Below are 13,817 nucleotides of genomic sequence, written 5' to 3' on the forward strand. Positions count from 1 at the left end.
CTGCGTTCACTAAGTTCACTCGGGATTTCCTCTAATTCCATATCGGTCTTGCTGATGCCAGGCAATAAGCAGACTTGTTTCGAGGTGAAATATATGTGACATAAGATTTGCCATCTTCACTATGTTTCAGCCTACAGACAAGTGGCGTTCAAGACGTGCACGCTGCCGACCAGCCACACAACTGTCCCAGCTGAGGGGTACACACTAACTCCCCACTTTCCCTGCCCCTGGCGCCCCCCGTTCTCCTCTCTGCCTCTGTGAAATTGACTATTGACACAAAAAGTAATTTCTAAAACATTTTAATCTACCAGGCACTTTGCAATCATCTTGTTCGATCCCCGCCTGGAGCCCTAAGCCAGATAACGACTCTTCCCATTTTACAGAGGAGCAAGTTCAGACTCAGAGGAAGGAGGCAAATCACTTTACACCATCCTGTTCTGAAGCAGGTGTCTCGGCCTCCAAAACTGAAGCTAAGCCTGGGCGGGGCTGGGGGGGAGCTCCGGGGCCAAACCCCGCCTGCACCTGCTTTTGTCAATAAAGTTTTAGGGGGACACAGCACCGCACATTCCTTCACATATCTGCGGATGCTTTCCAGCTTTGTCAACAGAGCCGAGTTTCGGCAACAGACCGTGTGGCTCACATCTTTGCTTCCCGGCCCTGCTTAGGATCTGCCTGCCGACCTCGCTCGGCAGCCCCCACTCCGCGTTCTAGAGACGCGGCCCGCCACGTGGGTGCTGGGCGGCCCTGGCGGCAGTGTCTTACCAATACAGTTGCCTAGAGCATCTTGTATAAAACCACTCTTGCACTGAAGCTTGGGTCTGCAGCGGAAGGATCCCAGAGTATTCTGACAGATAAAATCGGGGAGGCAGTTATGAATACCACTCTCACACTCGTCAATATCTGGTACATCATAAAAAAAGGAAATTGTTAGCAAGAGTCCTGCCAGAAACATCTTACAACATTCAAAAAATCACAAGAAAGTTCTTTTTTAACACTCATTACTCAGACTACAACCCCAAACATTCTGATCGAGAAGTCCCATTAAAAAAAAAAAAGTTCCTCACTAGCCAAATAGTGCTCACAGCGCTCAAGACCGAAGGTTCTTTTTGTTCCCCGGGGCTCTTAGGAGGCAAACTTTCTGTTACATACTAAATAACCCAGGCACTTTCCTGGCAGTATGTGGGGTTCTTTTTTCTTTCTTTTTTTTACGCTAGGCTAAGTACATGTTTGGTTTAGATCACAAAGCAATGATCTTAGGGGCAATAAACACTGTTCCTATAAACTTATTCATTCTGAAGTCATCACAAGATTCCCGATATGAGCAATGGTGATTGTCACAATCGGACACGTCGGTTGCCCTTCCTCTGAAGTTCACGGCTGTCAAATGTTCAAAAGCGCACGCTCAGCCAGCTGGGCCCCTGGGCTCTTGGTCCGACCGCCCAGCGAGGCTGCAAGGGCGGAGGGACTGGAGCTTTGCCCAGAGGCCCTGAGACACCGGGAGGGCGTGCCAGGCTCTGGACTCGCCCTCGGAACTCAACCAGGAGTTCTGCACACGTGGGTTTGTTCGTCCCAAAGGGCTGCAAACCCTCAGCAGAAAACTATGTTCTCATCGAGCCTCATCAAAAAGCCTTATCTGCCAAATAACATCTAGGGCTTGGCGGGAAAAGGCCAGCAGCCAGAAATGTCATGTTTTTAGGCAGCGGAAGAGAATACGCTTTGAACTTCAAGGAAGCCTGGAATCAGATGGAAGGCAGCTGTGGTACGGATTTTTTTTTTTTTTTTTTGAGAAAGCACATGTGAGCACCTGAAATTCACTTCTGGTCCTGAAACTTTGAAACGATCATGCTCTGAGCCTTGTCCGTCCAACCTCAACCATTGTCACAGACAAGAAGGTAAATCTTTACTGACGACAGAGCGGCGGGTACCCGGGCAGCCGCGGGGTGGGGGGTGCACCCCCTCCCCGCCGGAGCCCAGGGCTGCCTTCACTACCCCATCCCACCTGGTCCCAGGAGCTGAGGTGCGGGGACTCGAGCACGTTTTACCTTTGCAGTCATTGTCCTCCGTGAGCTCATAGCCAGTCCCACAGCTGCTGTCTCTTTGGCAGCGGAAAGAGCCCACTGTGTTGACGCAGGATTCTCCGAGCCGGCAACTGTGGCTTCCGGTGATGCACTCATTGATGTCTGGGGGAGACGGAGGCAGCGCGGGAGTAACCAGCAAGAACACGGGAGCCAGGCGCGTTCCCAAAAGGAATGTACCGGAAGGCACCGCGGAGCGGGTCCCAGCATCCCTCCAGTCCCCCCCGAAGGGGTCCCGGGCTCTCGCCACCCAATCAAAAGCAATGGCTTCTTTCCCCAGCTAAGTTGCAGAGCGACTGCTCATTTTTTTAAATATTTTATTTATTTTTGAGAGAGAGAGAGAGAGAGAGAGAGAGAAAATGAGCAGGAGCAGGTCAGAGATGGGGGGAGGACAGAGGATCCAAAGAGGACTCTGTGCTGACAGCAGCGAGCCCAACACGGGCTCGAACTCACGAACTGGGAAATCATGACCTGAGCTGAAGTCAGACGCTTAGCGGACTGAGCCACCCAGGTGCCCCCTACAAATTTTTAATGTTTATTTATTTTTGAGAGAGAGAGACACAGACAGAGCACAAGCAGGGGAGGGGCAGAGAGAGAAGGAGACACAGAACCCGAAGCAGGCTCCAGGCTCTGAGCTGTCAGCACAGAGCCCAGTGTGGGGCTCGAACCCACGGACTGTGAGATCATGACCCGATCTGACCCAGCCACCTCTACCGCTCATTTGGAGAACCCACCAAGCGGTGCCAGGCCCCAAACTGGAGGCACAGGATCCTTAAGGTCCCTCTAAGAGGCTGCCACTGTCCTCCATCTCCCCCCCCTCACAGAGGCGGGGAGAGAGGGCTGAGGGACGGATGGGCCCAGGGCCACTCACAGATCCCGGGTTCAGAGCCAGGTCAGACCCCAAAGCCAACCCTCCTTCCCAGCGCAGTGCGCACACGCCCCCGGAGGAGGGCCGTGGCCGGGGGCCCTAGGCTCCCCCTGCCCACGGAGGGGGCCCCCCAAGTGCGAGCAGAGCGTCCAGCAGAGCCCCCCGGGCACGGCGACGGTTACCTTCGCAGGAGACGCCGTCGGGCAGCAGCCGGTAGCCCACGAAGCAGGAGCAGGCGACGCCCTCACCCGTGTCCCGGCACTGCTGTTTGCAGGGGCCGCCACCTGGGGTCACAGCACACGGCGCACACGTGAGCCGGGCGCCCAGCACGCACCACAACCGTCCCCCGGTTTCCAGTCCTGCGTGGACCAGGCCAGGACCCAACACCCTTGGGGGGCAGCGGAGACAACACACGACAGACAGGCTCCCTGGGTCAGAGCCCGCCCTCTCCGGCACCGCACCCCTCCCTTCCCAAGGGAGACCCCCGGGATCTGGCCCCTGGGCCACCGAGGGACTGCAAGGGAGCAAGGGAGGCTGGGGTCCCCGCAGAGGCCCCGCCTGTCCCCCATGGCTCACATCCTGCACGGCCCTGGGGCCTCCCCTCCAGCCACGCTTCCTGCAGGCCGGCTGCCTGGTGCTCAAAGAGCAAGGCTCACGGGGACAGACCTCCACCAGCTGCTGAGCGTCCGATCCAAGTTCTGACCGCTAGCCAGGCCCTGCAGGCCCCCTGCCCACCTCTCTGGCCTCCGCCTCTAGTCCGGGCCACCCGCCCCCACGCCGTGCGGGTCTGCGTCCCCCCCCCCACCGTGTCCTGTCCGGTGTTACTTCCTTGGCTGACCTACCCTTGCCCATTGCAAAGCAGCCACTCCCTCTCCCAGGAAGGCCTCCCACACCCCTCCAGGGAGCTTTCTGGGCTCTCTGCCCTCCTCAGGCCCCCTCCCACCCGACCTCGGGTCACCTGTCACTTGTGAGGACCCTGGCTCCCAATTAACGCTCCACCCCCAGGGCAAGCTTCCTAACGAAGCTCTGAGCAGACGTGCCGTCTAGATGTGCGGGAATGTTCCACGCAGGAGAAATAAAGTTTTCTCGTGGGAAAAACAAACCTGCCAGGCCCTAGTCACGTTAATTTGCAAACGTCTCCCTTGCTCAGCTGGGGCTCAGGGGCTTCGGGCACCGGGCAAGGGACAGTCGGCCCCTGGGGTTCACCCCACCCAGAGCCCATGCTCAGCGGGTGTGCTCGGAGCGTTTAACACCCGCATCCCACACGGCCCCTTCCTGTAGGCCTGCCCCCCCCCAGCCAGCAGGACCCCGCCCGCAGGGAAGGAGGAGGGGCCCACCCTGTCCCCCCCCCCCCAGCCACCAGGCCCCAGCCCACAGGGAAGGGGGAGGGGCCCACCCTCCCCTCCCCTCAGCCCCCAGGGAATGGGGAGGGGCCCAGGAGTGCAAGGAGCCCAGGAGGTCAGACCCCGGAGACCAGCACGCACTCCCCCTCGGGCTGGAGGCCGCAGGTCCTCACCTCTGCAGCGGTCGTTCAGATAGGGGTCCTCCTGCTCCTCGATCTCAGAGATCTTGCCTGGGAGAAAGAGAGGCAGCTGGGCCACTTCTCCGCACACAGCGGCCCGTCTGCTCTCAGCCAGGCTGTCTCAGCAGCTCAGCATTTCCCCGAGCACTCAGGCCTCCAAGTTACTGGTCTGTGTCAGCGAAGGCAGTCTCAGCCCCCACCCTGTGCCCCAGGGCAAGGCCTCCCGTTATGGGGTGAACAGTGCCCCCCCCCACCAGGAGGGGCCGCAGCCCTAACCCCCGGGGCCTGAGAAGGTGACCTTACTGCGGAGGAGAGTCTGCAGACAACTGAGTCAAGGTGGATTAGGGCGGTCTGTCCTTATAAAAAGCGGAAACTGGACATGGAGACAGACACGCACCGAGGAAAAATGACGTGAAGACACAGGAGGAGACGGCCATGCACGCACCGGCCAAGGGGCACTGAGGCCGCCAGGAGAGAGGCCTGGCCCCGAAGCCTCGGCAGGAAGGAGCCGTCCGCCTACACGCCTCTCTGGGGCAACTGGGAGACAGGACTTTTCTGTCGTCTAAGCTCCCCACCGACCGTCTGTGGCGGCCCTGGGAAATGACGGTCTTTCCACAGCCTGCCTTGGGCTCGGTTTACCCATCGGTCATGAGTGTCACTCACCGGGTTCACTGAGTGAGACCAGCACCTGTGCTGGGGGCTGAGCACTGGGCAGAGACAAGGCCCCGACACCTCGTGGAAAACTCAACACGGCCACGGGAGACGGCGGGTGCCCTGATTTAATCTAATGGGGCGGTTTCCACTGCCAGTTCTGGGGTAAGGGAAGAATGGATTGGTCCTTTCAGCTTGCGTCCAGCCAAGGGCAGGGAGGGTCCCTAAAAAATCCTCGAAAACCAGGCCTCCGAAGTCAAGGACCCTCCAACAAGACAGGGTGACGGGGAACCCAATCACAAGTCAAGGGCATTGTTACAGTGCCGGGGGGGGGGGGCGGGGGGAGCATAAATCCAAGAGCGTCCACAGCACAATCGCACCCATGTGAGGGATGATGAGGTTTTTGGGGTGATAGTGGGATTTGTGGGGTCCGGAGCCAACGACCAAGAAAGAATCTTTGAAGATGTCTTTGGTGACAGAGGTGGTTTTATTGAAGCCTGGAGCAGGACCCGTGGGCGGGAAGAGCCGCCAGGACCCTGAGGAGAGACGGGGTCGTGTACTATGGAGCTGGGGGAGGGGAAGTTTCCAGGGCGCCTCTCATACGCTCAGGACTCCCAGGATCCCAGAGGCCTGGCTGTGGTCAAGCTCAGGGTGTCTTTCCCTCTAGCAAAGCATTAGCATGAAGACAGCAGCGAGTTCCCGGAGAAACATCTGACTCCGCCAGCCTCAAGGATTTGCCTGCCAATGGGCTGCGGGTTCTGAGGAAACGGAGTTCTATCGGTCATTTCCTCCTGGCTCTGTTTCCCAAATCACAAGACACCAAAAGAGACACAGGAAAAAGGAGGAAAGGAAATAGGACCTCAAGGAGACAGAATTTCTCTCTGCGTCAATGTCTTCGTCCCTCTGCGTTCTGGATCTTCTAAACTGGCCACAGTGAGTGCGTAATACATGCACGCCAGAAAAATAAACCTCGTCACCCAGAGACGGCTTAGCAGTTCCGCTAGGAAATCCAATGCAGCAGAACTCACCTACGCTAACTGGGCACAAGGCGGTCTTTTCTCGGGACTGTTAACGCACGGTAAGGGCCCCTAAAGAAACTTTTCCCTCCGCAGGAATTGAGAAAAAGACCTTTCGAGTGTGAAATCATCTCTTCTAGGTGAGGGGGCTGGGGACCTCTGTAATCTGGGGACTCTCTGCTCGCGGTGGGGGGGGGGGGGGGGGGGGGGGGGGGGGGTGGGCGTTAAGTCCCTCCAAGGCACAGGCTGGGACTCCGCTAGGAGGACCCCGTGAAGGACTCCTTGCCCAGGTGAGGAGGCCGTCAAGGTGTGCGCGGTGATCCGTGGGAGCAAGTGCGGTATAGACAGACCGCCCTTTCCAGCAGAAAAGGGATTCAGAACCTGGGCATTCCCGGCCTCAATCTCCCAGTCTGCAGATTGGGGATAATCAATACATCTCCTAGTAATGCTCGGCCCAGACCCTCTGTGTTGAAGGAACAAGGCGCTTCCCCCCCATTTAGGCCAGTCCTTGGACAACATGTGCTGTGAACGAATCACCAGAAAGAAGTGAAGGGAACTGACACAGAAGCCCCCACGAAATTAAACAGACGGAAGTTACGCTATCAAATGCTTTAAAGTTTCTCTCAATTTCTGTATTTCTTTTGTTAGAGACCAGCAAGGGTCTGCGGGCCCTCCGTGTGGCCCCGTGACAGCACACAGTAGGGCCACCACACACGTTAGTGGACTGGGCGGGGGCGCGTCTGTGTCCGCAAGGAGGAGGGCAGGAGCCCCCCCGGAGACTCTGGGGAAGGTCTGGGGCAAGAACTGAGCAGATAAAAGCAGAAGAGACGGAAGGCAGCTGGAGCAGCAGAAAAGCCCAGAGATCACTGCAGAAACACGACATAAATCAACAAAACCTCCCCAGAGACACGGGAGAAATTCTCCACCAGCACGAATAGTTTGGGTTTGTTTAAAGTGAGGTTTCTCTGGTTTCAAAAGTCAAGGAGGAGCCAGAATGGGGCTCCAACCCTTCTCTAGGACGAGCTGAGTCGGCCCCACAGCACCCGTGAGAGCTGGCAAGGAGAGACTGGGCCACGTGACACAGGACCACGAAGCCTCCAACTCACGCGGCCACGGGACGGGCAGCCTGACTTGGGGACCAGGGCGCGCAAGCTCCTGCTGCCGGAGGCCTTCCCGCCCCTCACCCGCCACGGGGGGAAGGGGACGCGGCACCAGAGTCAGGAGGGAAGGAGCCCAAAGTCACACAGCAAGCCTGGGGCCCAGCGGATGCCTGGAAGTTTCCAGGCTTATTTCCATTATGGCCCCGAAACTCCTGCATCAGTGGAAGAGATCATCAGACAAACAAGAAGACTCCTGAACCGTGTGACTGAGCCATGTCCCAAGGCTGGGGCATCCGGCCTGGGACCAACGGAGGGAGCTCCCTGGAAACGGTTTTGGGATAATGCATCCCTTCGCGGAATCAGCATCTATGAGCTAAAAGGGCCCAGGCACACCGCAGTGAGTGGTGCCCACGCCCACCTCTGGTCCTCACGTCACTGGCACCACGTGGAGAAAGGGCACTGGCCAGGCTGCGGGAGGCCGGCGTTCACCTTCCCCTGCGTGTCGCCCACGTGACCTTGAGCATCAGGTCCTCATCCGTGAACCAAGAGCAAGCCACCCGCCTTGCCCGGGGCTGTTAGAGACACAGGGACGAGCCTGCCCAGGGGCCACGCCGGACACTACATCCTCCAAACACATAATCGAGCAGGACCGCAATTACCCCATCCCACAGATGAGGGAACTGAGGTCTGGATAAATCAGTTTACCTAAAACACATGTCAGGACAGGGACACGCCCAGATTTGTCAGATCCCAAGCCTTGGGTCCCAATGCCAGGGCAGTGGCTCTCAGAGGAGGTGACAAACATGACAGTGCTCTGACATGACATTCAGTCTGTGCTGAGTTCAGGCAGCAGTAAACGTGTATGTCCGCACTGCCTGTGATTGTTAATTTTTTGTGTTAATCTGGTCGGGCCACAGTACCCAGAGATTTGGTCAAACACCAGTCTGTATTTGTCAGGACAGTATTATTTAAAGATTAACATTTAAATCAACAGCTTTTGAGTAAAACAGATGGCCCTCTGTAGTGTGGATGGGCCTCATCTAATCAGGTGAAGGCCTCAAAAGAAGACTGTCCTCCAAGCAAGAAGGAAGTCTGCCAGCAGACGGCATTTGGACTGAAGCTGCAACGTAAGCTCTCCCTTGGGTCTCTGGCCTGCTGGCCCACCCTGCAGGCTTCAGACCTGAGGGCGCCAATTCCTTAAAATACATTTTCTTCTCTGTATACGTATGCAACATATTCTATTGGTTTTATTTCTTTGGATAACCCTGACTGATGCACTGCCCGAAAAGGGAAAAGAGGGAGGAAATTACCTGCTTCTTGGAGGTCCCCGATGTCCCCGGGGGCGAAGTCCGCGGTCTCCTGGCCCTTGACGCAGCACGCCCGGAAGACCAGCCCGCACTGGTAGCCGACCATGAGCGTGTACTCGCAGCTCTGGCCATGGGCCTGGGCCGCCCGCCCCAGCAGGCAGCAGTGGCAGCATCTCTGCAAACACAGAGACTCTGAGTGGAGAAGCCACACAACAGAGCAAGGTCCCCGGGCGTCACAGATCCCCAGCGTGGTGACACTGGCCGGCGCAGCCGTCTCTTCTAAGTGCGGGCGGGAAGCAGAGCTCGGCAGGCCAAGGCCGAAGCGCACGCCACACAGGCTCATGGGGCTGCGCCCAGCACGTGCCCCGCAACACCAGATGTCCCCCCAACATCCCTGCCCCGCACGGCTCCTGCATCTCCGGGAGGAGTGAGCTGGGACAGGGACCCTCCACGAGTCCCACAAGAGCTCCCTGGGGGTCCACTCCTCGCGTGTGGTCTAAGGTTCGTCCACCACGCCCGGAAACAGGAATCTGCCTGTCCTTCCCTCGGAGTTCAGGTGGTTTGGGCGGCACAAAGTGCACTGTGCATTTGAAAAGCACGGGCACCTCAAGATAAGTCGTCAAGGGAGGGACAGGCACTCCCTGTCACCTGGACCCCGGTGTTCCTGAAAGTCACACCTGAATCCTGGGGACGGCATCCTGATGCATGAAAAGCCCCATTGCAATCCTTCATATCCTAAGAAAGGCACAGAACTTTCCAGAAGTTGCAGAGCGGGCGCCAGGAGGCGGAGCTTTGCCCCAGTTTCCGTGGAGGTTGATGGGTCTCCCATCGGCTGTTCTACAGCCTCCTCGCGGGAGAGAGGGAGGCCTCGGTCACCTCCTCCACCTTCCAGGGCGTGAGTCACCCTTCCCGGAAACGCAGATCACTCGTCTGCCAAAGTGGTCTGCTCCTGCTCCCGGCAGAATGTTCCGTGCCATTTCCACACCCCCTCCCGCATCCTCTCCAGTCTGGGGACAAGGGCAGAGCTGTCTGCTGGGCAGATGGCGTCATCAGAGCCCCAGCCCTGCCCGGGGAGGCGGCCGCTGGATGCCCGGGCTCCCAGCTCCCGGCTCCTGGGACCCCCTTGACCAGACCACCCCGCCCCCGCCGCACCCAGCTCCCTCGAGCCACAAGCCTCCCCCCACGAAGCCCCACGAGGGCTGAGGGTGGGCGGAGGGCCTCTGGACCCCCCACCTCCTCCATACCCCAATCTGTGTGGAGACAGACCCGCAGAGAGGATCCCCCACACCCTCCGTCCCGGAATCTGAACTTCAATCCAATTCAGGCTCCTGGAAGTTGCTTCCAGACTGGGAATGGGGACGCCCTCCCCCTGGACCTGCCCGCCCACCGGGAACCCCGCTGGCGCGGTGAACGTCCGGGTTCCCACCGGCTGCTCCCCTCAGTGCGTGGGGAGGGAGGGACGGCCTAGGTCATTTATAGTTTGCAGACCCGACCAGAAAGCTCTCAGGAACTCCTCCCCCCCCATGCAAAGAGGCCCTCAGGGACCGAACCCGACCCGGATCCCTAGTACGGGTGAAGGTCCCCACTCAGAGCTCAGCACCCTCCAGGGCCCAGGGGGCCCTGCGCCCAGCTCTGCCTCCACAGACCCCTCCCCTGCTGGCCACTCTGGACTGTGGGCCACTTTGAACCTCACTTTTCTCTTCTGGGGTAGGTATGGATGTCACGCGTTTTCACGCTGGGGCCTCATTCTGAGCTCTGGGCCCTACTCTCCCGGGGAGCAGGAAAGCCTGAGGGGCGTCCCGGGGGTGGAGGCTGTCGTGAGCTGTGAAGAGGGCTCTGAATGCCCTGGGCCCAGGCAGCCTCTGCTCTGATCTCTGCCCTCTGCCAGAGGCCCGGGGCCTGGCAATCCTCCGGGCAAGCCTGGGTCCCTTCATCCCTGTCTCCTCAGTGGGGTCCAGGGTTCATGGCTGAACCGAAGGGGGTGGAGGGGCCCTGAGAGAGCCTTCCCCCTTCCTGGGCTCCTCCCTCCTCCCTCCTCCCACCCTGCTGCTCGAAAGCCCCGGAGAGACGCTGCAGGCTTGGGGGCGGCAGCCGGCAGGGGCGTGTCCTCACCTTCACGAAGGTGGCCGCGAGGCTGGCATTGTCGCCGTGTGGTATGGCACAGCTGTCTTGCTCGTTGGCCAGGTTGATGCCCGTGGCGCAGTGCAGCTCCTCCAGCTGGCTGTGACAGCACTGCTCCCGGACCATCCTGCAGGCAGAGGCCAGGCTTCTGTGGGGGAGGGGCCCGCCAGCGGGTCCCCGGGGTGGGGGGCAGCAGCCCCTCAGGGACGAGAGCTGCATCCTCCTCGGGTGCCTCCCTTTCCCAACCCTGTGCCGCCTGCAAGCACACATGCGGGTGTGCATGTACACGCACGCGCACACACACACACACACACACACACACACTAGCCAGCAGACAGACAGTGCTCCATCAGTGTAGAATAAGAGAGATGCTGAATGGAGGGTGGAGTCTGGGGATGGAGTCTGGAGACGCCTTTGTGCCACCAGAGCCCCTGTGCCATCTCTGGGCTCTGAGCCTCTCCCCACAAAATGTCCCCACCCGGTGACGACACTTGAACTGCTGCTCACCGACCCTGGACCCGGCGCCCTCGGACGTCACCAGACTCCGACCCTCGTCCCCGCAGTCCAGGCTCAGAGGAAGCCACTCCAGAGAGGCAGAGGGGCTTGCCTGAGGCCACCACCGGAGGGACCCTGGCAACAGGGACGCCAGGCTGTGGCGCCCACGTCTCCGGGCCCCCCTGGGGGCCCCCCAGGAAGAAGGTCCTGGGAAACCAGAGATGTCCGTGAGGAAGGGCTGGTGTGGGCAGAGGACCCGTGCCTACCAGACTGGGCTCAGGGAGGTGGGGGCCAGCCCAAAGGCGGCAAGGGGGCTGGAGGTGTGCGTGAGGCACAGGCACAGCTTCCACCAGACCCAGAGCAACCCCAGCTCCAGCCAAGGACAGGAGCCGCCGCCCTGGGCTTGTCTAGAGAGAATGGGTCCAGCATCTTCTTGTGGCTGGTTTGACAGGCAGCCCCCAGCTCGCCCTTCCCCCTCCCTCCACCCTGCGGGGCTGGAGCTCTGCTCCTGGCTTCCCACGTGCTTCCAGAACCATCAGGGCTCCAGGATGGCTCTAAGCTGGTGATCCTACACATGGCATCTGTGCTTTGGGTGAGCTTACAAATAATGAGCATCTCCCCAACCAGACAGGCCCCCACCCATCCATTCGTACATCCACTCACCCCCCTACCCACCCATCCATCCATCCATCTACCCATCTATCTGTCCACTTATCCATCCACCTACCTACTCATCCACCCATCAGTCCATCCATCCATCCACCCATCCATCCATCCACCTATCCGTCCATCTACCCACTCATCCATCCATCTGTCCATCCATCATTCCATCCATCCATCCACCCCCCCATCCATCCACCCAACCATCTACCCATCAGTCCATCTAGCCATCCACCTATCCATCCATTAATCCACCCATCCAACTGTCCATTCATCCATCTATCCACACCCTCCACTCATCCATCCATCAACCCATCCATCCGTCCATCCACCCACCCATCCATCCATCCGTCCATCCACCCACTCATCCATCCATCCATCCATCCACCACCCATCCATCCATCTGTCCACCTATCCATCCATCCATCCATCCATCCATCCATCCATCCATCTACCTATCCATCCATCCGTCTGTCCATCCACTAATCCATCCATCCATCCATCTGTCCATCCAAAGATACTGGCTGAATGGAAGATGGCCTGAGGTTGAGGACTGGGACCCTCAGGCACTGTCGGTGGGACAGTCAGGGCTGCCGTGCATGCAAAGCAGTAGGGCAGTTCCTTGAAAGGTAGGAAACAGCACTGTCCCGTGATCCAGCAATCCCACTTCTGGGGATACACCACCCCCCGAAAATTGGAAGCAGGCACTTCAAGAGATATCTGCACACCCACGTCCACTGCAGCACCATCCACGACAGCCAGAGAAGGAAGCAGCCTGAGCGTCCACCGAAGAGCGGATGAACAAAACGTGGTCCCTCCACACGGTGGCACAGGGTTGCGCCCTAACGGGGAAGGGGAACCCGTCCCCGGCTACGACACGGGTGGGTCTGGAGGACACGATCCTCGGTGAGATCAGCCAGGCACGAGAGGACAAACAGTGTACGTCTCCACTTATATGAAGAACCTGGAGTCGTCAAAAATCAGAGAGAGAAGATACACCGGGCACAGGGACGGAGTTTCGCTTTGGGAAGAAGAAAGCATTTGCGGATGGCCGGCGCGGATGGCCGCGGAGCAGCGCGAGTGTGTGGAACCATACATCTAAAATTCGTCAAGGTGGTGAAAGTTAGGGGACGTCTGGGTGGTGCAGTGGGATAAGCACCCGACTCTTGATTTCAGCTAAGGTCAGGATCTCGCAGTTCGTGAGTTCCAGCCCAGCATCGGGCTCTGCGCTGACAGTGCGGAGCCTGCTTGGGATTCTCTCGCTTCCTCTCTCTGCCCCTCCCTCGCTCGTGCTCTCTCTCCCTCAAAATAAATAAAATAAAACTTAAAAAAAAAAGGTGGTAAAAGTTATGCTATGTGTATTTCGCTGCATCCCTGCTGTGTGCCAGGCCCATGCTGAGGCTTCAAGGACGTGGAGGGGGCGGCCTGGCGGAGGAGAACAGCCTCCCGCACCGAGGGGGCTCCCACGGCCCTGGTGGGGCCCCAAGCTGGGCGGCTGGAGGCCTTCGTCCGGATCCCGCCCCACCCCCACCCCCACCCCCAGACTTGGACCGGCCACCTGACACCTGCCTGGCTCTCTCGCTGGCTGGCTTCCCTCGGTCAAGCCCTGGCTCAAACATCCCGCCTGGTCCTGAGCTCGGAGCAGCAGTGAGGGCAACGGGGAAGTGCGGGATGAATGAAAACTGAGAATCTTACTTGAAACCAGCAACATCGAGGGCCACTTCCAAAGGAGAAAAATGACAGGAGGCCTGAGTTACCAAGGGGCCGGCGACCTTGGCTCCTGCATCCTGTAACTAGTACGGACACAGAGATCCTCTTGAACCAGATCTGATTTATGACCTGCTCGGCCCCTCCCCTGCCTTCGCGGTCAGACATGATGTTGATGATATTGTAAGAAAGTCCCTGCTACCGGGCCTCGCTGCGCTGCTGGGCAGGCCTGGCCTTCAGCGCCCCCCGAGTCCAGGCCCTGAACGCCTGACTCTGGGCTCACAGTGATCTGTCA

At 59.0% G+C, this 13,817-nt stretch overlaps 1 protein-coding gene across 2 annotated transcripts in view; it reads right to left on the minus strand.

Annotated features, from left to right (window-relative positions):
• FBLN1 (fibulin 1) overlaps nucleotides 1-13,817 on the minus strand; it is a 61,384-nt gene that overhangs the window by 44,500 nt on the left and 3,067 nt on the right. For both annotated transcript variants that reach the window (XM_029955176.1, XM_029955178.1), the window contains exons 2-7: nucleotides 10,652-10,787; nucleotides 8,543-8,714; nucleotides 4,460-4,516; nucleotides 3,126-3,227; nucleotides 2,043-2,180; nucleotides 763-900 (exon numbers count right to left, since the gene is read on the minus strand). In XM_029955176.1, the coding sequence (XP_029811036.1) occupies nucleotides 763-900; nucleotides 2,043-2,180; nucleotides 3,126-3,227; nucleotides 4,460-4,516; nucleotides 8,543-8,714; nucleotides 10,652-10,787 (743 nt within the window). The remainder of the gene's footprint in view (nucleotides 1-762; nucleotides 901-2,042; nucleotides 2,181-3,125; nucleotides 3,228-4,459; nucleotides 4,517-8,542; nucleotides 8,715-10,651; nucleotides 10,788-13,817) is intronic.

This window comes from Suricata suricatta, chromosome 10 (assembly GCF_006229205.1).
Source record: "Suricata suricatta isolate VVHF042 chromosome 10, meerkat_22Aug2017_6uvM2_HiC, whole genome shotgun sequence".
Classification (NCBI taxonomy): Eukaryota; Metazoa; Chordata; class Mammalia; order Carnivora; family Herpestidae; genus Suricata; species Suricata suricatta.